The sequence below is a fragment of the Periplaneta americana genome, chromosome 3, assembly GCF_040183065.1.
Source record: "Periplaneta americana isolate PAMFEO1 chromosome 3, P.americana_PAMFEO1_priV1, whole genome shotgun sequence".
Taxonomy (NCBI): domain Eukaryota; kingdom Metazoa; phylum Arthropoda; class Insecta; order Blattodea; family Blattidae; genus Periplaneta; species Periplaneta americana.
Window position 1 is genome coordinate 164,961,442 of NC_091119.1, and position 25,045 is coordinate 164,986,486.

The window sequence follows — 25,045 nt, forward strand, 5'->3', positions numbered from 1 at the left end:
TTACTTATTACTCTATCTGTTTCCGAAAAGACATCGAAACATATTATCCTACACACTTGTAACATCACATGTGTACGTCCGCTGCTGATAAATGTCTTTACTTATATCGAAGTGATGGCTGTAAACAGAGGGTGGGGATATGATGTCATGGTTACGCTTGAGTGGAGACAGGGGCATGTGTCGCGACACAGCTTTTGGCGATCACTGTTCTACATAATGAAAAGGTAACACACAATAAAGACATTCTGAAAAGACTTATAAACGCTGTTTGTTTACTTGCAAAACTGGAACTTTCATTTAGAGGGAACTGTAAGTCGAAAATGTCCAACAACCATGGTAATTATTTAGAACTTTTGGAGTACACCGCCCAGTACAACCCTCTTCTAAAAAATCACTTGGAGACATCTACAGTATTCAAAGATGTATCAAATCCTATTCAAAATGATTTAATTTAATCTGTTGCCAGTGCACTTAATAAGGAAATTAAACAGCAATTACAGAAATATGATTTTTTTTTGCCCTATTAGCTGATGAGACAACTGATGTCTCGAATAAATGAATAAATCACAATTTTCTCTCGTTTATCGATACACGATTGAAGGAAGGGTGGTAGAGCGGTTTGTGTTCCTCTGTGATGTGAGGACAAAACAGCGGCAGCACATTCTGGTCTTATTTTAAGGCATATTCAAGACTTTTCAAACTGCAGTAAGAAACTTGTCGCACAGAGGGACGTGCAGTGATGGCCTCTTCATTACATGGTGTCAAGCTAATATTAAGGCGTCTTTTCCACAAGCTCTCTTTGTTCACTGCTATGCACACTGCTTAAATTTAGCACTGTCCCAAAGTGCTTCAAGTATTCCTGAATGCCGTATATTTTTTGCTACTCTTTCTGGGCTTGCAGCATTTTTCTCCAAATCATCAAAGCGCACAAAATTCCTTGATGAATTTCTGGATCGACGATTATTACCACATGTTTCCCCAACAAGATTGAATAGCTCGTCACGACTTACCAATACTTAGAGTAGTCTTTTATAAAAGTATTTTTAATTTTAGGCAGTAGTTGCAGTACCAAATACCAACGTATTTTTATAATTAGTAATGTTATAAGTATTTGAATCGAATCAAATATAAATAGTAAGAAGGAAAATATAACTTGACTACGCAGCTGCTTGGGTAATCTGTTGGGCCACCGCACGTCATTGGAGAGGGGGAAGGACAGGAGGGGTGAAGAAGGAGGGGAGGGAATAAAAATTAATTCAAGTTCTCCCCGAAAGCCTGGAAATAGCGTATTTACTCGCTTATTAGACCCCCTCTACTTTAAAGCAAACTATAAAATATATATATATATATATATATTTGTAGATTAGACTTCTCTGACATACAAATATGTACACTGACGTTCAAAGGTAGGCTATACAACTACGATTTTATGATTGTGTAAGCAAACTTTCTAACAACGGGATAAGTCAGAACCAAAGATATGAAAAATTGACAAACTTTGAAAGAGTTCCACTAGTTCTCAATAGGTGGCACCATTATTGGGAGCTGTTAAAAATTGTCAGGGAAACTATTAAGCATAAACTGTTCTTCTAATAGACAATACCAGCGGTTTCGAGCCAAACTCAGTGTTATTTTACAATCAATCTATGATTGGAAAAAGTGACTATTATCTTCACCATCTATTCATAGAAATAATAACTAAAGAATCCACACTTACACCAACAAATTATCGATCACTATCGATTTGTAATGTTAGATATCTTTGAATGTCAGTGTACAATACAAGGCTCTAGGTTCTGAATTCCTGACTAAGACTTCTGAACAGCAGTGTACAATCACAAATGCTCACGGAAATATTGCAAGGTAAAACCGCTTCTGAAACCATCTTCTGTCCTGTTGTTTCTCCAATTGTCTCCACGCTGACAAAGAAGAACAACATCTCTATTTGTCAGTTTATCCTCAAACTATCTACCATACTCTCTGTCCTGTTAGTTCTTCCATTGTCACATCACAGACAGAGAGACAAATCCCCTTTCTTTTTCTACTGATGGTATCGGTTTTCACATACCATACTTCTGAAGACAGTCACTCAGAGAAAGAGACGAAGTGTCAGGTGTGACTGTAAAATGTGCAACAAGGGAGGGAGTTATTCAATGTCATTTAAATTGAATGTGAGTGACACCGCGAAGAAAATGGAGTGAAAGCTGCTGGTGGTGTAATTTGTCAATAAAAATGCTGTAGCTGTATTTGACATTTTTAAACCAATTTCTGTATTAGACCTACTGTTACCTAACTTTAAAAACTTTATTTCCTTACTGCTTTTTACATATGCGGATATAAGACCTCCTCCTACATTTTTATATTAAAAAAGGAGGAAAAAGGGTGTCTATTATGCAAGTAAATACAGCAGTCATTTTCGAGAATAATTTTCATAAATCATCAAGATATCAGTCTGCACTCTGAACACAGGAATGCACTATTAAATACGTAATAAGTCAACTATACCTTCGGTAGTGCTCTTCCTCATTTGAACGTCGGATCTGCCTGACAAGAGACTCAGGCACAACCCACAACTCTTCTCCAAGTTCCAGCATTTGTTCAGTCAGCCGACAGCAGGTTGCAGCAACTTCTACTTGAGCTCGTAGATCACCTTTGTCGGGAGGATGCACAAATCTGCAACACATCTCATTAATGTTACTCACATTTTTATGTGTGTGTAATACTTTAGTAAGCAAATATTCTTCTTAGAGGTTTTTCTTAATCCCAAGATTTAGGCCTATACTTTCTTAACCTTTAAGGTCATTTCGTGGCTGTCAACTGTTGGTTTAAGAGTGATATATTTGTTTTTTGTTAATTTGGTACATAGGATCAGACAGTAGAGGTCTGCATGGACCGAAATTCTTAGGCTTGGCCTGAGCTGAACCAGACCCGAACTCGACCCGAAACCCGAAATTAGACTACCAGGCAAAGTAGAGGCCACAGGAACAGCTGCGAGAGAGAGACCACCCCAGTAGGAACATGAGAAAGAGTAATCTCCCAGGTAAAACAAATAAACAGTGCTCTGTGTCTAGGACAGAGTAGAAACAAGACAAATGCCATTATGAAATATGAAATTAACTTACGATCCAGCATTACAATCTAAGGCATAGCTCTAATTTCGGACCAAGACTCTATAATTCTTTTATTAATAATTATCCTTTTGTATATTACCTTAATGTGCTTAATGTACATAAATTTAACTTATATATTTCCAGGAACACTCCCGAACTTTTTCAGGAGTCAGCTAATTACATCATATAATTTTAAATGTTGTGTAAAAGAGTATTATAAATTTGTTGTTGTTATTATTATTATTATTATTATTATTATTATTATTATATTACTATTATTATCAGTGCATTTTTACCAATCGTTTATCATCATCATCATCATCATCATCATCATCATCATCATCATCATCATATCATCATCAATCATGTGCTTTTTCTTACTATGAATAAAGTTGTAAAGTTGCCAGTACTCACCAAAAGTTACAAGTTATACATATTTATAATAGCATCCGAGATCTGTATGTTTTTTTTAGAAACACCCTCATCTACATGAAATCATAGCTTGCTATTTGCATCCACTGCCGATTTTACTATTTGTTTTGCCATTACACAATAGAAATATTAATTAAAAAAAAGAAAGAACTGCCAGTACTGCATACCACCAGAAAAAAAATTATTTTTATTAATTGCGACAAGTTATCTGTATCTTGTGTAGTTGAAATGGGAACCAATGCAGTCATCGTCATGTAGTCATGCATGCTCTCCAGGACGACGACCACGATATTCATTTTGATGACATTGATATGCTAAGCAACACTCCCCACTACTACTCCTGCCTACATCGCGAGGTGAAAGAAGTTTAAAAAACATCGAAATTATTTTTAACCGAAAAGAAGAAGGCCTAAAACTTAACAAAATATGGTATCCGGCTTTTCGACACACGCATACAAAACCCATTCGCCCCCAACATTCTACTACTAATAGTCGGAGCATGAACATCAGAGGCCCCAGTGCAGACTGAACAGGAAACAGTGTGCCACTCCCCACCCCTATAAATATCAACACATGACCAGTTACGCAACACTCGCTACTGGCACGCCAAGGAGATCACTTCACCCATACCACTGAAGATGTCTACAATCGTTGTTGTAAACAAAATGTTTGGATCTGCCATCTCCAGTAGACTATGGCCTCTCAGTTCGAAGAATTCTTATTTTATTGACACTGGCCATGAAAGCCTACATTCTAATATAAATAAATAATTTCTCAGGGACTCGTATTTGCTTATGATACAAGTCTGATTATTTCAAGTAAACAACAAGATCATTTTATAATCACTTCTTCTTTAAGTACCTGACCAGAATGATTACTGAAGATTTGATAGCCACCAGACTATGCCTGACCTTAACACGATCTTACTGGCGATTTGATGCTACCAGGTTGTATTAGAAAAATGCATGATAGACACGGTAATTTTCTGTTGATTTACATATCTCATGATGATCATAATGCCGGCAAAATGAACCCGAGGACCAAATGTCCAAAGTTACCCACCATTTACGGTATTCAAAGGACTGAGGAAAAAACTCGACCAGATAACTTGTCCCAACCGGAATTCGATCCCAGGCCTGCGAGTTTCACAGTCAAGCATACTGACCACTAATTGAAGCAGTGGACAATGAATGATTGGTTTAACACAAATAAACACTCCAATACCGTACCAGTGCCTTCAGGTATCTCTATATAAAAATATTTGTTGTGATGTCTGATACAATTCTGATTTTGTTCAGATTATACCTATACACCCTGTATGTACTGTATATGATAAACTTTCGATACTTACTGAGGACTGAAGAGAGATGGTGCTATAATCATCGCTACGTTGTGTAGAGACATTTTATTGTATTTTTGGTTGTGGTAGACTCGTGCGAGGAATCTGAAGAGAGCACGCAAAGTGTTACGATGTACTGGAGGTAGGAGAAGAACCAGTAAATTTAATGCCCGTGCACGTATTTTATCATCCAGCAGACCTATAAAACATAACAGAGACGATACTTAGTTCACTATGTCAATATTCAAAATCAGTACAAATTTTATTTAAATTCCCTATTATGAACAAGTCCTGAAATTAAGATATTATGTATATATATATATAAGGTGTAAGGACAAAAAACGCCTTTATGTTGATAGGTGACAAAAGTCCACCTTTAACAAAAATATCGAAGATATGTTTTTTCCTGATGATTTTGCTGAAGATTTAAGTTTTTAAAAACACCTATATTTTGAGTTCAGACAGCATAATCGTATATTTAGATAACAGTACTCTCTCCATCAAACTTCTAGTTTCTGTCATATGTAAGCCACATTAAACTCAACCCCCATGATTAACACACGCCCTAGTAACAAAAAGCTAAGCTCAACTGAGTTCAATCTATTATTCTCTTCGCTTATTAGCGTTATGTCAATCTAGAGAAACTAACAGATACATATTGTTTCACCTAAACGAATTGGTTGACATAAAGAAAATATGGAAACAATGAAATTAAATATGAAAATAAATACTAAGTATATCAATGTTTTTTGTTCCAAATACTGTCCCCTACCATCCCTACCATCTCTTAAAGTAAAGACACTGTCCTTATACCATGTGTGTATACTGGATGTGGCAATGGAATGTGATGATTTTCAGAATGCAGCAGTTTTAGCATTTTATTGTGGGAAAGGAAGCATAGTTGTTTATGTGAACTTTAGGTTATGTAATTTTGTAGTGGAAGACATAATGGTTAATTATTCAGCGCAGTAACCGTTTACAAACCTTATTTCCTGAACGCAACATTTCATGTTTGAAGACATCAACTGGCCTCCAAGATCCCCTGATTTGACAGCATTCGAATACTTCCTGTGGGGATATTTTAAAAGTAAAGTATATCATAATAGATGATACATCATCGTAGAGTTAAAAGAAAGCATAACCGAGGAAATTAGAGCCATTGATTTTGCTTTATTGCAGAGAGTTATGCAGAACGTTCAAAACAGATGGTTATTTAAAGAATGCATTTTTTTTCTAATGGCGCGTACTTGACTTTCGTCATTCACCCATATGAAGCCAGTTATGTAGACCCATTTGCCGACAGTGCCATGTACGGAATGCCATCGGAAAAAGCACTGCAAGAAAATGGTTCTGTTGTTTCAACACACAACACTCCACACAAAAGTTAGTGTTCATACACAGAAGATGATATGTGTCTGGGAGGATAAAGAAGTCGTCGTGTACTACGAATTGCTTCCTAGGAATGTAACCATAACTGCTGACATTTATTGCCTACGACACAAGGCCTGCTCCCACTTAGCGGAATCGAATCGAAACAAAAAGTCTGCTGCCATTCATATATAGTTTTGTCACACAAAAGAGTATAATTCTGCACAAAATTTATTCACTTTTCTTTGTTCATATTAAATTGTGATTTTTGTATGCGTATTATTTCAGCAATAATTTTCAATAGTAAACAAATTAAGCCGCCAAGAATGGATGTGGTTCATATGTTTTTTCAAGAAGGCTTCACGAGGACTTACGATTGCACCCGAAACAATAAATTCTGTTCCGGCAGTGGAATAAATATTCTAGCTCCTGAATTCTGTTCTGATCGATTTGATTCGACACGCTGCTTTCTGCCATCTTCCATTTAAATATAATTTGAAGAGAAATTCTGTTCGATTCGATTCCGCTAAGTGAGAGTGGGCCTCAAGATGCCTTGCGGCCGCAATTGAAGAAAGACGACCAGGAAGACTGCATCAAGTTCTGTTGTAACACGATAATGCATTTCTGCATGACGCAACTAACATGACGAAAGCAGCTATCCAGGACCTTGGTTGGGAGGTGATTCCCCCGATATTGCGCCCTTAGATTTTCACCTTTTCCGTTCTCTATCCAACAATCTTCAAGGGAACTCCTTTGATAACAAACATGCTTTACAAACTTGGCTTGACGACTTTTTATAACTCCAAACCAGCAGATTTCTTCAAATGTGGAATCAAAAAACTACCCCATTGCTCGCAGGGAGTCATAGATAATGTAAGAGAATATATTATTGATTACAATCTGTCTTCTGTTCATTTCAAATAAAAGCGTTTGTCACAGCAAAAAAACGCTACGATCTTTTGTGCACCAATACATACAACTCTCTCTGTATAAATGTAGCTGTTTGTCATATACTCACCATGGGTTTGATAGAACATATCAATGAATTCAATAGAAAGCAAAGGCTGAGGAAGATCTCGAAGTAAGCGTTTCAGGACAGCAGCAATATCATGACAACTTGCTTGCTGAAGGAGTCTGTCTGTCTCCTCTATTGGTCGACTGTAGAACACAGCTTCCAGCTCAGAGCATAATGCTGTCACCTTCTGTTGGAGGCCTGGCACGCGCAAGATACCTTCCTCCTGCAGACCATACCTCTCCAGATGTAGTAACACCTGGTGGAAATGTATTAACTAACATAAGACAATTTTGATAACCTCACTCAAGCCAAGTAGTATACAGAATGGGGCTATTTCGACTGCTCATTTCTGAGTTATAATTGCAGGGAAGGAATGAAACAGACTTGCAGTGGGTGCACTGCAATCTCAGATTTCAGCAGTCATGGCCCTTAATACAATATACATTTTATATTCATCAGTTTACAAAAATGAATTTGATTGTGTTAGTGCAGCGAATCTTTGGATAGCACAGTGTTCTGCAACCGGTATGCTGCGGCACACTGGTGTGCCTCCACAAGGTGGATGGTGTGACACGAACTTTGACCTATTATTGTAAGAAATTAATTAAAATTAAATTCCTCTCTCTGCTGACACAATCAGCCGCCAAGTTAGTAACCTGTCCAGTGACATCCAAGACATTATGAAGGAGAAAATAAAGAGCAGTCAGAAGTTCTCGCTTCAGATTAACGAGTCCACCGATATTAACAGTCACGTACAACTTCTTTCCTACATTTGGTACATTGATGAGGATGTAAATGCATTTTTTTTCGTGCAAAGAAGTACCCGAACGAGCAACCGGTGAAGAAATATTTCGTACAACTAATGAATATGTGGTTCGTAATGAATTAACATGGGAGGACTGCCGCTTCTATGAAAGGATTCATGGCTAAAGTATGTGAAGTAAATCCTAACATACGGAGCGACCATTGTCTCATTCACCGCGAATCCATTGTTGCTAAGTTTCTGTCATCTCCTCTGAAAACTGTGATGCACGAAGTAGTAAAAGTTAATATGTTATTGTCATTTTCAACTACATATATATGTGGACTGGGCTTCTTGACGTTAGCTGAAATTAAAACATTAAAGAGAGAGACTCAAATCCATCGATAAAGAAATTAGGCTTGCACTGTCAACAATTACGCCGTGGATCAGACATCTGTGTGCAGCTAAGCAGGTTCAAGTATCACATTGTGTTATTTACTTCAATATTGGTAATAGAAATCTGTACTTTCTACAGTGAATTAAAGTTCATAAATTGTTCATAAATGCAAGATTCGATTTCTGTTTAAAATGATGATGATGATGATGATGATAAAAAAAAATAATAATATTAATAATAAATTTGATTGCATTACGTAATTATATTAAGAGAGTCACATATATTTTTGAGGGGATTAACATTTTGGTGTGCCGTGTTGAGTCAGGGCCTATTTAGAGTGTACCGTGAGTAAAGAAATGTTGCGGAACACTGGGATAGCAGTTTGTTGATCAGTATAGCCAGAGAACCATTGCATTATGTCATATTCACTGAAGACGACTGAACCCAGGCTTGTATGCATGAGTTTTACGCGCTAGCTGTAAGCTGTAGCTATTTTTTACCTGTTTTTTTTTTTTACTTGGTTATTTAACAATGCCATATCAACTACTAGGTTATTTAGCGTCGATGGGAGTGGCGACAGTGAGATGGTGTTTGGCGAGATGGGGCCGAGGATTTGCCATAGATTACCTGACATACGCCTTACTGTTGGAGAAAACCTCGGAAAAAAACCCAACCAGGTAATCAGCCCCAACAGGATTCGAACCCGAGCCGCAACTCCGGATCGGCAGGCAAGTGCGTTAGTCGACTGAGCTACATCGGTGACTTTTAAGCTGTTACTGAACACTTTTCCCATAATTAACTTCGTAATCTACCACTTCAAATGTTCCTTGATGTTATTACACAAATTGAAACAACTACACTATAGCAATATCACTCAGTTCAGAGAACAAGTTCAAATTTAAATAATAAAAAATAAAAAAAATACAAAACAATGATTTAATGATAATTCTTGCCTTTTGAAATATTAAAGGGACACCTCCACAATCTTCTGCAGTCATCTGTTGATCTCGTTCTAACAGTGTTTCCAAGGCAACTCCAAACACATTGCACTCTGCAACAAAAACGATAAAATTTTAATGTAGTGTCCAAAACAAAACATATTGTCAATCTTCATAATTAAATGGCTTTAATCCGAGTACATAATACCATTTTACTTGCCTACTTTCCGTTTCTTTCTTGGTGGCTTGCGTTTTCGAAATGTGATGTCAGCACTGTCCAGCAAAGCTGTTGCTTCTAGAAGTAACAATGGCTGCAATTTTGGGAGATCTTCCTCTCCCATATACTCTATCCATGTTCTGCCCACAAGACTAGGATCTGTATAGATTGACACTCCAGACTGCAAAAATTAGTTTTTATAATGATACCGGTAGTGTTATTAATCTTTAAACAACAGTAATTCTGCTTTTAGACAATATTAGTCAAATTTATCTGAAATATTATGTGCAAATTCACATGTAACCTGATATCTTTCCATTTTTATATACAAAATTTGAAATTAATACAAAAACTTAAAACTTAACAGCCTTTATTTGATGTTCTATTAGTATTTATATTATATCCTAATAATATGTGACATATACAGAGTGGATGGTAACCTCTGCACCAAAATTTAAGAGGTGATTCTACATGTTAAATATAACAAAACTTTTATTACACTTTTTCTTCGATGAAGTACCATTAAGCAGGAAAAAAATAATCTTTGTCCAATGTTTGCAGCGCGGTATTGCAGTAATGGCTCGAAAGAAATGGCTGATTGCTATACAAATTAAACCGTATAGATATGAATTTAAATTGAATAATAGCGAAAATTCTTGAAATAAATCTTCCAATGCAGAGCATGTCGCATGTTACTGACAGTACAGCAGAGGGGGAGGGGAAAGTAAGGACTGTAGGCACGCTTGCTTAGAATTATTGCCAAATGCTTCATAGAAACATAACGATTTCCTCTAAAATGGTGAATGTTGAAGAGAATTATTTAGACTTTTCAAATCTCTCTTCATGATCTATTACTAGTTTCAGTTTGGTGCAGAGGTTATCACCCATCCTATATACATATACTGGTTGTCTTGAATGTACCATAAAAATTGACGTTTTCAAAAGCATCACAAGCAATATTATCATTTTAAACTCATTTCGAGCTAATCAGTATTTATTCGAAAACAAGACCCCCCCCCCCTTCATTTTAAGACCCTCCTAATTTTTTAAGTAATTTTTCAAAAAACCATTTCCATGCAAATATTAGATCCAGAAGATTATACTGATAATCTTAAATTTAAAGATTTATTGTAGCTTCCAGTCCACTTATTTCTTAAAAAAATCTTTATTACAATGAAAAAATTCGATTAAAACATATTTGTAATGCAAAGTATCAATTTTTAAAGCTTTTCAGGCATTCTGAACAATAGATGGATACAGACCTAAATGCTGATCAAAAGGCAAAATGGGCTGATTTCAATTTTTATATAGATTTTTAAATCTATAAAACCTGTACCTAAATGTCGATTTACAATAGATTTTAATACAATTTCTTTTAAATAACCAGTGCATAGTTACGCTACATTACTTGTTCTCATTATGCATTTTCATGCCTCCATATACTCCGACGCGAATTTAAGACCCTCTCAAATTTTAGGACACAAACCTGAAAAGAAAGGGGATCTTCTTTTGGGGTAAATACGGTATAGCTCTTATGAACTACATAATTGTAATGTTGTTCGAATGTCACGAAATTTATTACCTTTATTTGAATGGTAGTGATATTTTCATGGCTGGGAAACAAAGGCCTCTGAGAAAGCTCCTCAAAACCAAGATGGCCCTGAGACCCAGAACGACGAAGAACAGCCCTTGCTGCTGCCCTCTGGTGGCTTATTGCATCAGTGCTACTATCTGTAGTGTATAAGCTGCTATGGCTGCGTGAAATGGAAACATGATGATCCCTGTTAAAAGAATACAATGTTTGTTCATTCTAGAGCAAAAGTAAATATGAATTTGGGCGATGATTTTTTGCATTTCAAAAGATGGTATTGACAATTTTTTTAGTAGATTATTTTACGGCACTTTATCAACATCTCAGGTTATTTAGCATCTGAATGAGATGAAGGTGATAATGCCGGTGAAATGAGTCCGGAGTCCAGCATCAAAAGTTACCCAGCATTTGCTCATATTGAGTTGAGGGAAAACCCCGGAAAAAAAACCTCAACCAGGTAACTTGCCTCGACCGGGAATCGAACCTGGGCCACCTGGTTTCGCGGCCAGACGCGCTAACCGTTACTCCACAGGTGTGGACAAGATGGTATTGATAATAATTGAAAAAAAAAAAAAAAAAAGTAATTTTGGGTAAAGAACCCACTAGAGCATAAAAAAACATACTTTTTGCTGACCAATTTAAGAGAGGGATATTATACTTGGCACTAAGGTAGAGAATACAAGTGCAGATCCTTGTTGTGTACTTAAAAATTATAATAAAATCAAAGCTCTTGAGTCGTTTCAGCTATAAGATTGTTTCTTTAAACAAAATCTATAATTTTTAACTTAGATTACGATAGAATTACCAGTCAGTTGATATAGAAAAAAAAAGTACCGGTATAAGACCAGTTTGCAAATAAAACGATTTGTAATGGCGGTCTTAATCTTTTCCCAATACTATATTTAACATTCTTTGTCTTTGGCAACCTCACCAAGCTGAGAAAGATTTATTTATGTATATTTATAACTTGAAACTAACTTATCTGTTTCTAGGATAATGAACAAACAGGTGCAGTTGCTGATGCTATTAACCTGATAAAAGAATTAGTATACTGTCAAATAAAATGCCATGCAATTTCAATCACACACACTTCCACATTATATTATACAGTTGTTTTACGAAAATTTTTTATCATACCAAATGTGTTAATAATCTAAAGACTAGTAACTTCTGTCTGAATATATTTGGAAATTAGTAGAGATTTACAAACAAGTTATTTTTAAACAGCTTAATTGATTTATTCTTGTTATATTTAAAATCGAAAAATACATTTCAGCTTTCAATATTATATATATATAAGGAAATGAAAAGAATTTGATTTCTAATTAAAATTATGACAAAAATCTGAAAGTTAGAATTTATAAAACAGTTATATTACCGGTTGTTCTATATGGCTGTGAAACTTGGACTCTCACTCTGAGAGAGGAACATAGGTTAAGGGTGTTTGAGAATAAGGTGCTTAGGAAAATATTTGGGGCTAAGCGGGATGAAGTTACAGGAGAATGGAGAAAGTTACACAACACAGAACTGCACGCATTGTATTCTTCACCTGACATAATTAGGAACTTGAAATCCAGACGTTTGAGATGGGCAGGGCATGTAGCACGTATGGGCGAATCCAGAAATGCATATAGAGTGTTAGTTGGGAGACCGGAGGGAAAAAGACCTTTAGGGAGGCCGAGGCGTAGATGGGAGGATAATATTAAAATGGATTTGAGGGAGGTGGGGTATGATGATAGAGACTGGATTAATCTTGCACAGGATAGGGACCGCTGGCGGGCTTATGTGAGGGCGGCAATGAACCTTCGGGTTCCTTAAAAGCCATTTGTAAGTAAGTAAGTAAGTAATTAAAATTATGAACTCACTTGAGCAATTTTCCATTCCTGTCAGTCAGCTTGACAGCATTGTTATTGATGAGAGCTGCTGCTGCCATTTTGGATGAGGGAACATTACTGCCTTCAAAGGAAGGAGGTGCTGTGGGGTCGCTACCAGCACGCACCCTCTCTCGTGGACGAGGTAAGTGAATTGTTCCAATACGCTGGTACCCCAACATCTGGATACCCTCTGTTATGAAATTAATTAAATATTATATTTACTGTTCATTAAAATTACAAAACAACAACAATAAATTGAGTGATTAAGAAATTATGCAATAGCTTAGAAAGTAAAAACAATAAAAGCCACGAAAATGACACATTCTCTCCAAGAGGAGTAGAATCTACTCCTCTTGATTCTCTCATATGTTTACATAAAAATTCATGTTTTGTCACGTGAATGATGTTACTGTTTATAATTTATTTTCTTGAACTACTGGTTACTATTCAAAAGAAATACTACAGAATCAATCCAATTTTTTTTTTTTTTTTTTAACTAATGGCAGGTACTTGACTGATCACACTAATTTAAACTATTGTAACCTGAAATTTCGGTTACTCCAAAAAAGAAACTTGACAAAAATTTTTAGCTAACCATTGCAACCATTTTTTTTAAAAGTAAAGGAAAACATTTAAAAAATATTCATAAATTTAGAACATTAAAGATTTATTAATTTTTCCTACAGAATAATATCTGTAATATTGACAAATAATATTTGAGGAGAAAAATTCGCTCCGGTGCCGGGCATCGAACCCGGATTCTTGGTTCTACATACCAAGCGCTCTGACCACTGAGCTACACTGAATTCAATCCACAGCACCGCATCGAACTCTCCTCCTTCAGTGTTTCCCTTTGTGGCCCGAGTCCAAGTTAGGCATATACGTTGACGTTTTATGTCCAAGTAAACTGCCATTATACAAGGAGCGCACTCAACTGAGTGACTGTTTGGCCGGGATTCCGCAGTTAAGTGCACAGTAATCTGTACAGAAATATGCACTGCTAGCTATGAGAATATTAAAGATTTATTAATTTGTCCTACAGAATAATATCTGTAATATTGACAATTAATATTTGAGGAGAAAAATTCGGCGTAGCTCAGTGGTCAGAGCGCTTGGTACATAGAACTAAGGACCCGGGTTCGATCCCCAGTGTTGGAGTGAATTTTTCTCCTCAAATATTAATCATAAATTTAGGTTTCTCATGAGGTTCGGGTATAAATTTTTAGAAATGGTCTTGAGGAAATAAATAATTAGCCATTGTACTGTTTAATAAGATAAAAGAATGTTAAGTTACATTAAGGAGGACTAATATGCAGTTTGTTGGCGGGATGTAAACATAAGTAATAGGTTATATCAGAAAATAACATTTCGACAATCCAAACATTTGCTAGTCTGACCAAATTCGAGTCCCCATCGGTTAGGATTAGCAAGGTTCTACTATACCTAAATTCAATCATTTAATTAACACCTAAATAAGATCGTGAACTTTCGTTTCCTGAATTTCACACAAACGGAATTCTTTGTAACTAAAAGTAAGACGTATGAATTATTAAATTTATAAATTCAATGGTTTAAGTAGACATCATATATGGTATCTGTAGGTTATCTATATTGTGATCATTTTAAATACTATGTTACTATTTACGAAAATAGGCATTTAAAAGTTATATGAATGTTAAAATATATTAGACCTTGCTTCAGTGGTTCCTTCATGTGTAACAAACGAGAATACAATGAAGGACCAGTAATCCTATAGCTTGTTATATATCAAATTACATGTTTTTGCCGGGTGGGAAGGGGGGGAAGTTGAGTAAGAGACATACCCATAATAATACCGTAACAAAAAGTAGAAATACTTTTATATTCATTAATTTCTCTTAGTACAACGTTTTTAATCGATACTAACTTCAATGTCTCATTTTTCAGTTAATTTTATGTGATACAAAAGGTTACGAAGAAAACTGTTGGCTTTGCTTTGAAATGCATTGCCATTATACAGTTTTAATTTCAAATAAGAACACATCTTTTTTTGGTCAAAATATTACATACCAGTACATCATTTCCAGATAAATTGACTCCTAGATAATAAGTCTGAACAAAATATCGTACAATATTTTAGGAGAAATCGCTGTACACAGTGATAGATGAGATAAGACAGGTGTATTCAATTTCATATACATGAAGCAGCTATTCAAAAAAGGGCCCAACTAGCAATTTTTTTCAAAAATCATTTTTTAATTTGATTGTACTTCTTTAGAAGGCGCATCTAGTCAGTAGAAAAAGGAGCCAGTCATAATTATTATAATTCCAACAGAAAACACATAATGAATATCTCGGTTGGCAGAAGAAGGGCCAATTATTGCTTTTGGGACCTTATCGTAACACTACCATATTTCAGTTTGTAAAAAAACGACCCAGTTATTTACAGTTGGCCCTTCTTTTGCCAGCTTCGATTCATAAGACTATTATTTCATTAATATAAATCAGTACTGGGGTAAGTTCACATATAGTACATTTTATAGTTTGGAGTTCCGATTTTCTTAGTATGATGTTTCATTTGTTTGAATTTATTTAATGTAATAGTTTAGAATTTGTGTTCAAATTATATTAATAATAAAGATGTAAGAGGAATTTTATTTCTAAAATAGTAGTAAGCTTATTATAAAAAATATTCTGTTATTTTAAATTATAATTAAACGTTTTTCAAGCCGTCAAAGAAAGAATAAAATTATATTATATCTTTTTGGAAGTGCTTTAGAAATTAAAAAATTAACTTCGCGTCATTATTTGATACTCAGATTTTAAGTGAAATTTTAAAATGACGAGTTGAGCCCTTCTCTGAATGATTCCTTCAAATGTAGATCTATAAATCTAGAACCTCTATCCTTTGGATATAGATTTTTTTATTATTATTTTTATGACAAGATGAAAAACTTGACATGAATGCAATTGCTCAAACATAATAAAAAAATCTGTTTTCCCAGTAGCATCTGAAATGAATAACTGAAAACTTAGCTTTTCACTAGGTGACTAATATTCATTACTTCATGTTGATATCAGAGACAAAATGTCTCTTTGATCTGGTATTTTTAGTTTAATAAGATAGGAATCAGAGATGAATATTGTATCAGAAAGAGACTTTTCTTAGTTACTTAGGTATCTTTATGATGTACTGTGGCCAAACTTCCAGAAAACGGTAATTTTAGATACAAACAAAAATTTACCTGTGTCACAGGCAACATCACCACGACTGCTTCCACTAGCCCATGGACCACCACGACGAAAGAGCTCTGATGCGTTGGGTTGCCTGCGGACAGGTTCTTTAGCATAGCTGCCATACAGATGATCTCTCTCCAGCATGACGCCATGACTACCCGGACTAGTTGAAGGAATACTGTGGAAAAAATGACAATATGATTATACATCGATAAATTCCATTACAATAAAAATAACAAGAGTTAAATAAAAATCATGATACGATAAAATTAACAAAAATTAAATTGAGCACACTTAAAGTGTCTACATGGCAGAAATTAGACTTCCTTGTGGTAGCATTTTGAAGTCCGGAAAAGTAGCAGTTCCTGTATCAGTACAGAGTTGGCAAAAAAATCCGTATACCCCTGTCATCAATATGGATTTACAATGATTTGACTTGCCTATTATGGATCCAAAATATCCACATGTACTCCTCCATGATCTTTGCACAGACAGATAAATTTCCAGATCCGTTTGCTCATTTTCCTTGGCATTTGTGGTGTCACAGTGAGCTATCAGATGTGGATTTAAAACGGCGCAAAGACGCATGTAACTTGCTTCTTCGCCAGTTCTCAAAAGAGAGAAGGTAAAAGGAAAGTTATTTTTTTCCAATTACTGTAGCAGTCGTCGAAGTTATAAAGACCTGCAAACTTTCCTTTTCTGTTCAAAGAGAATCCACACCTCTATCAAGAATTTTAATAAAATCCACCTCACATTTCTATCTCTGTCACTAGTGAGTTCTTAAAATTTATATTTTCCCTGCCATTCATACAATATTTTGAAATGATACTTCTTGCACCAAAGGGGAGATCTATAACTGAAATTTGATTAATATATTTCAGTATTATTTGTATTTATCCTAGTAATAAGGAACAGTTTGACTCATAGACACTTTGTTTTTCAGCATTAACTTCCCATGATTGTATGAGAAGATTATTCGAAGAGAACGTCAGGATGTAGACCTTCGGCTCTCCCCTCCTACCAATAATGCATAACACAATGTCAATACGGCGGTTGCTGTCGTCTGTGATACAACGAACTTTTTTGTCGATTTTCGAGTTTGTTATTTTTTTTTTTTTTCTGGCTATTATATGCTTATATAAGTTGTGTTAACTTTCGCTAAGTGGTTTTATATTTTATTTTATCAGTCTTGGTATTTAGTTTATCGTTATTATTTTTGTTTTATTATTATTATTATTATTATTATTATTATTATTATTATGGCCTCTGGCTGTTGTACAGCACATTAAATATAAGTAAATAAATAAATAAAATAAATAAATAAATTAATTAATTTGTATTACTATCTTTGTATTGTCTCCGTCACAGTTATTCTATTATTATTATTATTATTATATTATTATTATTATTATTATTATTATTATTTCTATCATCAATATTATTATTGATGTCTGTAAAATTTATGTAGACTCTACTGGCCTGTACCCGAGCACGAGCATATGCTCATTTCGGGTATCTATTCAAATGTACCATTTTCAAATGTAAATTGTGAATAAATTTGAATTTGAATTTGAATTTGACATGATTTGGGTGGGGGTAACAGATCGACTGCCTGTACCGAATGTTTTCGATGGCCAGTGAATCAGACGATTTACCTTCATATCATTAACAAATGATTGTTTCCTGAATTCTAAAGGAAAGACATATCTGACATTGTGTGGCTTCAACAAGACCAGCTCATTTCGCCAGGAGTGTGAAAATGCGTTTTAAAGAGCTTTTCGCAGATAGGTGGATTCATCGGGGATCTGAGAACTTTCCTTCACTTTTGACATGATCACCGCGAAGCCCAAATCTCACCACGCCAAACAATGTTCTTTGACGAATCATAAATTAGGATGTCCGTAAAAGCAGCTAAGTTTCAAACGCTGAGTTGAAGAATGCTGTGAGCAATGTCTTCACGACTGTCTCGCCAGAAATGCTATGGAAAATTATCAAATAGCCCTGGAGAAGCATCTGTCTATGCAGAGATCATGGAAGAGAACATGTGGATGTTTTGGATCAGTAATAAGCAAATCAAATCATTTGAAATCTATATAGATGACTGGGGTATAAGGACTTTTCGCCCACTCTGTATTAGTACGAGGCGTGTTCTTAAAGTAAGTTCCAAAAGGGTGTAGTAAGTAAACGGGAAGATATTTACAAACCATTTTTGTTGCATTGTATTCCTCACACTTCAATCACTTCTCACCATAATCTCCACCATTATTGAGGCATTTATCGAGTCGTGGCACAAGTCTTTCTATCCCCTCATTGTAGAATTCGCCCGCCTGCGATGCGAACCACTCCTGCACTGCTGTTTTCACTTCGTCACCATCAAAACACGTTGACCACTGAGGAACTTCTTGAGGTGCAGGAAGAGATGAAAGCCACTCGAAGCCAAATCCGGGATGTAGGGGGGATGGTCAATTTGTTCCCAGCCAAATTTCGAGATGAGATTTTGGGTGTCACGAGCTGTGTGTGGCCGAGCGTTGTCATGAAGCAACACAATTCCGTCGGTCAGCATCCCACGTCTCTTATTCTGAATTGCGCGACGGAACTTCTTCAAGGTCTAACAATAGGTTTCTCTATTAGTGGTTTCACCCCGAGGCAAGAATTCAATGAGTAGGACTCTTTTTCTGTCCCAAAAAACAGTGCACATGATCTTGTGTGTTGACATGGTTTGTTTGAATTTCTTTTTCCTTGGCGATGCAATATGCCTCCATTCCATGGACTGCTGCTTCGATTCAGGTGTCATGTGAGACACCCAAGCAGGGGCGGCCCGTCCTTATGTGCTATAGTACAATGATAATTTTTGCTTAAATAATGTATTTTCAACACCACAGTATTTAATCTGTCATTTGACAATTTCCCGTGGTTATGTTCATGACGCGTTATAAAGTGTTTAGTCTTCGCTCTTCGTTCTTTGGTGCCTCAGGGGGTACGTTGTGCTACTCAGAACTTTACATGAGAATGTAGATAATTATTGCGCATGTGCGAAGCTGAAATCACTGCTCTGATTGGCTATTTTTACGCGGGGAAGTGCTGTAGTCAGCTTCAGCACAACACAGTTTGGAGATTGCAAAAGTAAAGCGTAACGAAAGAATGCTTGTTTGTGGAAGAACTCGGAACTATGTACAATGTATTTGGTGATTCAAGTGTCCGACTGCTGCTGCCATCTACCAGTTTTTTGAGATTCTTCCTGAATCAGTCAGCAAGCAATGGAAAATGGAACCCGAAAATTGAAGCCAAGGAAGTATGTGACCGTATAATTCAGGAAACTGCTCATCGTTTCCAGTCTTTAAGCTACCTAAACGCAACAAAATTATTAAACAGCAAATTTTTTGACAATTTTTTGCATAATTTTCCTGAACGCGAACTTGAAGTTGCTGTCAACAGCTATACTGTACTGAACAAAAGAATGTTAAAGACACAACTTGGGGTTCTATATGGAAGACTCGACTTCCGAAATATAGATGGAGCTGTTTAATTGTTACAATACATAGCCTCCAACAATTCACAGGATCCATTCTGTGAAGTAACGAAGTTGTTAAATATTTTTGGTACAACACCAATGACCACTGCTGAGCCAGAAAGATGTTTTTCTTGCTTGAAACGCAAGTTTTTAAGGAACACTATGTCTCAGGATCGCCTCACTGTTCTTACAATACTGTCAATAGAAAAGAGTATAATGTCCAAGATGGAGGGTTTAACGTTTAACACCAGGGTAATTCGTCACTAGGAGAGTCTCAAATTAAGATAAATACATATAAGTGTATACAGTAGGCCGATATAGAGATTGTAGCACACTCATTATTTTGACCACTAGCCGCTACTGCACCCAAGTCTCGTAACCTGAAACTGCCTGCACAGTTTGCCTGAGGACTGAAGAAGAAAACACGCAAGCGCAAAATAACGACTGTAGCGATGCGACGGCTATAACTGAAAACTTACTTTAAGAATACGCCTCATAGTACTGTAGCTGTACTACTGATAGAAACAGAAGCAGATGCAACTTGGAATAAAGTTTAATTCAACATATTGTCTTACAAGCTTGCGGTTGGAGAGCCAGCATTGCCACCCCACTCTTGAGGCCCAGCAGTTCTGGGAATGCACCACGGTAACGGGGGACTGGGAGGTCCCACATCTTCAGAACCTGGCTGATCTGAATCCAAGGAATCTGGAGTGGCACTACGGGACCTCGTACCAGTGCTGGAATTCTGAAATGTGTTATAAATTTATAATATAATATACACGTTAGCATGCAATTAATCAAGTTTACTGCGACATGAATTGAAAATCAGTTGGAAATGTTTTTATTGTTTTACATGCAATCAAAATACACCGACCCATAATGAAAATCTTATCAATAGTCTGCATTTATTCTATAAATAATAATAATAATAATAATAATAATAATAATAATAATAATAATAATAATAATAATAATAATAATAAAATAATAATAATAACTAGACACCGGCAAAATTTAATTGTTGCGAAACGCAAAAAAAATGTTTACAATGAGAAAGTATGTACAGTGAAACCTCTCCTTACAGACACTTCTCATATACGGACAGATTTTTATGTCCCAACTGAAATAATATAGAAATAATAATAAATTTAACTCTCGTTTACGGACACTCTCAGACAAGGACACGGACAGTTGTTTCACAGTCCTAAAGCTTGCTTTACCTTCTGACTTGGGTTTCAAGACCTATTGTATTACAAAAATAAAAAATTTAGTTTTGAGAACTGTACAGAAATTCTTTAACATGAAAGAAGACAATAAGAGCCTCGTAGGCTACCACTAGTCCATCCGGCTACCCCTTGTTAGCTGGAAGTGGGTGGATAAACAAAATCATAAAATTTAACCTGTCTAATGGAGCCAAGGTTTCCGCGATCGTGAAATTGTATTCAACACATGATAGAATTAATAGAATTATTCTCTTCAATCAGTTGTACTGTTTCGAGAGACATGGCATCTGAACGTAAAAGTTGATTTGAAAACTGTAAATTATAGTACTGCATAACTGTAGACCTAGAATAAAATTGCATGGTACAGTACTATATTTTCCTTTTTCGGTCTTATCTACTATAGTTCAAAGTTGCAAAGAATTTACTGTTGTAGAGTAGACTGTTTTTAGAATTAAATTACAGTAATACATTTCATTTAAAGAGTGAAGGGATACATAATGCATATTATAAATTTATTGTTAGAATGGGGAGTTTCCCTCCCAATAAAGGACACCTCCCAGATGCGGACAGATTGTTACATCCCTTCGATGTCCGTAAATGAGAGGTTTCACTGTATCATCTTCGTGACATTCACATTTAGCTTATAAGAAACTAGAGTTATAGTTCAAGAAAATGTACTATAAACAGGAATCTTATTCGTAACATGATAACAAAACTTAATTGTTGCGAAACGCAAAAAATGCACAACGAGAAAGTATGTATCATCTTCGTGACATTCACATTTAGCTTATAAGACACAAGAGTTGGACGCGTTTACAGTTCAAGAAAATAGAATCTTATTCATAACATGATAAAAAAACTTAATTGTTGCGAAGCGCAAAAAATGTACAACGAGAAAGTATGTATCATCTTCGTGACATTCACATTTAGCTTATAAGACACAAGAGTTGGACGCGTTTACAGTTCAAGAAAATACAATCTTATTCGTAACATGATAAAAAACTTAATTGTTGCGAAACGCAAAAAATGTACGAGAAAGTATGTATCATCTTCGTGACATTCACATTTAGCTTATAAGACACAAGAGTTGGACGCGTTTACAGTTCAAGAAAATTGAATCTTATTCGTAACATGATAAAAAACTTATTTGTTGCGAAACGCAAAAAATGTACGAGAAAGTATGTATCATCTTCGTGACATTCACATTTAGCTTATAAGACACAAGAGTTGGACGCGTTTACAGTTCAAGAAAATTGAATCTTATTCGTAACATGATAAAAAAAACTTATTTGTTGCGAAACGCAAAAATTGTACGAGAAAGTATGTATCATCTTCGTGACATTCACATTTAGCTTATAAGAAACAAGAGTTGGACGCGTTTACAGTTCTAGAAAATAGAATCTTATTCGTAACATGATAAAAAACTTATTTGTTGCGAAACGCAAAAAATGTACGAGAAAGTATGTATCATCTTCGTGACATTCACATTTAGCTTATAAGACACAAGAGTTGGACGCGTTTACAGTTCAAGAAAATACAATCTTATTCGTAACATGATAAAAAAAAACTTAATTGTTGCGAAACGCAAAAAATGTACGAGAAAGCATGTATCATCTTCGTGACATTCACATTTAGCTTATAAGAAACAAGAGTTGGACGCGTTTACAGTTCAAGAAAATAGAATCTTATTCGTAACATGATAAAAAACTTAATAGTTGCGAAACGCAAAAAATGTACGAGAAAGTATGTATCATCTTCGTGACATTCACATTTAGCTTATAAGAAACAAGAGTTGGACGCGTTTACAGTTCAAGAAAATAGAATCTTATTCATAACATGATAAAAAAACTTAATTGTTGCGAAGTGCAAAAAATGTACAACGAGAAAGTATGTATCATCTTCGTGACATTCACATTTAGCTTATAAGACACAAGAGTTGGACGCGTTTACAGTTCAAGAAAATACAATCTTATTCGTAACATGATAAAAAACTTAATTGTTGCGAAACGCAAAAAATGTATGAGAAAGTATGTATCATCTTCGTGACATTCACATTTAGCTTATAAGACACAAGAGTTGGACGCGTTTACAGTTCAAGAAAATTGAATCTTATTCGTAACATGATAAAAAACTTATTTGTTGCGAAACGCAAAAAATGTACGAGCAAGTATGTATCATCTTCGTGACATTCACATTTAGCTTATAAGACACAAGAGTTGGACGCGTTTACAGTTCAAGAAAATTGAATCTTATTCGTAACATGATAAAAAAAAAAACTTATTTGTTGCGAAACGCAAAAATTGTACGAGAAAGTATGTATCATCTTCGTGACATTCACATTTAGCTTATAAGAAACAAGAGTTGGACGCGTTTACAGTTCTAGAAAATAGAATCTTATTCGTAACATGATAAAAAAACTTATTTGTTGCGAAACGCAAAAAATGTACGAGAAAGTATGTATCATCTTCGTGACATTCACATTTAGCTTATAAGAAACAAGAGTTGGACGCGTTTACAGTTCAAGAAAATAGAATCTTATTCGTAACATGATAAAAAAACTTATTTGTTGCGAAACGCAAAAAATGTACAACGAGAAAGTATGTATCATCTTCGTGACATTCACATTTAGCTTATAAGAAACAAGAGTTGGACGCGTTTACAGTTCAAGAAAATAGAATCTTATTCGTAACATGATAAAAAAACTTATTTGTTGCGAAACGCAAAAAATGTACAGCGAGAAAGTATGTATCATCTTCGTGACATTCACATTTAGCTTATAAGAAACAAGGAGTTGGACTCGTTTACAGTTCAAGAAAATAGAATCTTATTCGTAACATGATAAAAAAAACTTAATTGTTGCGAAACGCAAAAAATGTACGAGAAAGTATGTATCATCTTCGTGACATTCACATTTAGCTTATAAGACACAAGAGTTGGACGCGTTTACAGTTCAAGAAAATTGAATCTTATTCGTAACATGATAAAAAACTTATTTGTTGCGAAACGTAAAAAATGTACGAGAAAATATGTATCATCTTCGTGACATTCACATTTAGCTTATAAGAAACAAAAGTTGGACGCGTTTACAGTTCAAGAAAATAGAATCTTATTCGTAACATGATAAAAAACTAAATAGTTGCGAAACGCAAAAAATGTACGAGAAAGTATGTATCATCTTCGTGACATTCACATTTAGCTTATAAGACACAAGAGTTGGACGCGTTTACAGTTCAAGAAAATTGAATCTTATTCGTAACATGATAAAAATGATAAAAAACTTATTTGTTGCGAAACGCAAAAAATGTACGAGAAAATATGTATCATCTTCGTGACATTCACATTTAGCTTATAAGAAACAAAAGTTGGACGCGTTTACAGTTCAAGAAAATAGAATCTTATTCGTAACATGATAAAAAACTAAATAGTTGCAAAACGCAAAAAAATGTACAACGAGAAAGTATGGAACCGTGGGAAACAATGGCAAAATGCACCTGTTGAATATAGTCGGCATTCTTTGATGAAAAGTGAACTCTGGGATCTGTATCGACGCGGCGAGCAAGCGGAAACAGTGTGTGTGTTGCCGTATAGTTACAAATAAAGAAACGAAAACTTAATATGAAGAGCTCGAATGAATTACAGAAAGCAATCCGTGCTGGTAGTTGGGAACTCGAACAATTCAACGCTTTATTTATTTGATGTATCACATTTTTTTTTTTTTCATTTATGATATAAATTACACAATTAAAGCGTAATTTAGAAATTACTTCTTTACGCGTAACTTCTCAATTCTGTAGGAGACTGATATGTACCTCAACGTCCCGGAAGACGTCCCGTATATCGGGTTTTCGTGGTCGCGAGCGCTGCTGACGTCCCTTCTGGCGCACTGTGAAGTTGAGGGTCCTGACGCGACGTCGGACGGCCTCGGCTTGGTGAGCTGGCAGAGACCTCAGCGCGGGGTCCAGCTCACTGTCGGAGACCTCCCGGCCCTGCTCATACGGCGCCGTCAGCTGCGGCAAACCCGCCAAGCGTAGCCACTCCGCTTCCGGCTCACCATCTGCAAACAAGCCACACT

General features: G+C 35.6%; 1 protein-coding gene across 5 annotated transcripts in view; it reads right to left on the reverse strand.

The window, feature by feature from the left end:
• Positions 1 to 25,045, reverse strand: part of LOC138696818 (rho GTPase-activating protein conundrum-like) — a 275,488-nt gene that overhangs the window by 9,421 nt on the left and 241,022 nt on the right. For all 5 annotated transcript variants that reach the window (XM_069822244.1, XM_069822245.1, XM_069822249.1 and 2 more), the window contains 10 exons: positions 24,783 to 25,027; positions 20,326 to 20,495; positions 16,248 to 16,417; positions 13,015 to 13,213; positions 11,141 to 11,339; positions 9,562 to 9,739; positions 9,357 to 9,454; positions 7,268 to 7,520; positions 4,894 to 5,080; positions 2,506 to 2,673 (listed from right to left, as the gene is read on the reverse strand). In XM_069822244.1, the coding sequence (XP_069678345.1) occupies positions 2,506 to 2,673; positions 4,894 to 5,080; positions 7,268 to 7,520; positions 9,357 to 9,454; positions 9,562 to 9,739; positions 11,141 to 11,339; positions 13,015 to 13,213; positions 16,248 to 16,417; positions 20,326 to 20,495; positions 24,783 to 25,027 (1,867 nt within the window). The remainder of the gene's footprint in view (positions 1 to 2,505; positions 2,674 to 4,893; positions 5,081 to 7,267; positions 7,521 to 9,356; positions 9,455 to 9,561; positions 9,740 to 11,140; positions 11,340 to 13,014; positions 13,214 to 16,247; positions 16,418 to 20,325; positions 20,496 to 24,782; positions 25,028 to 25,045) is intronic.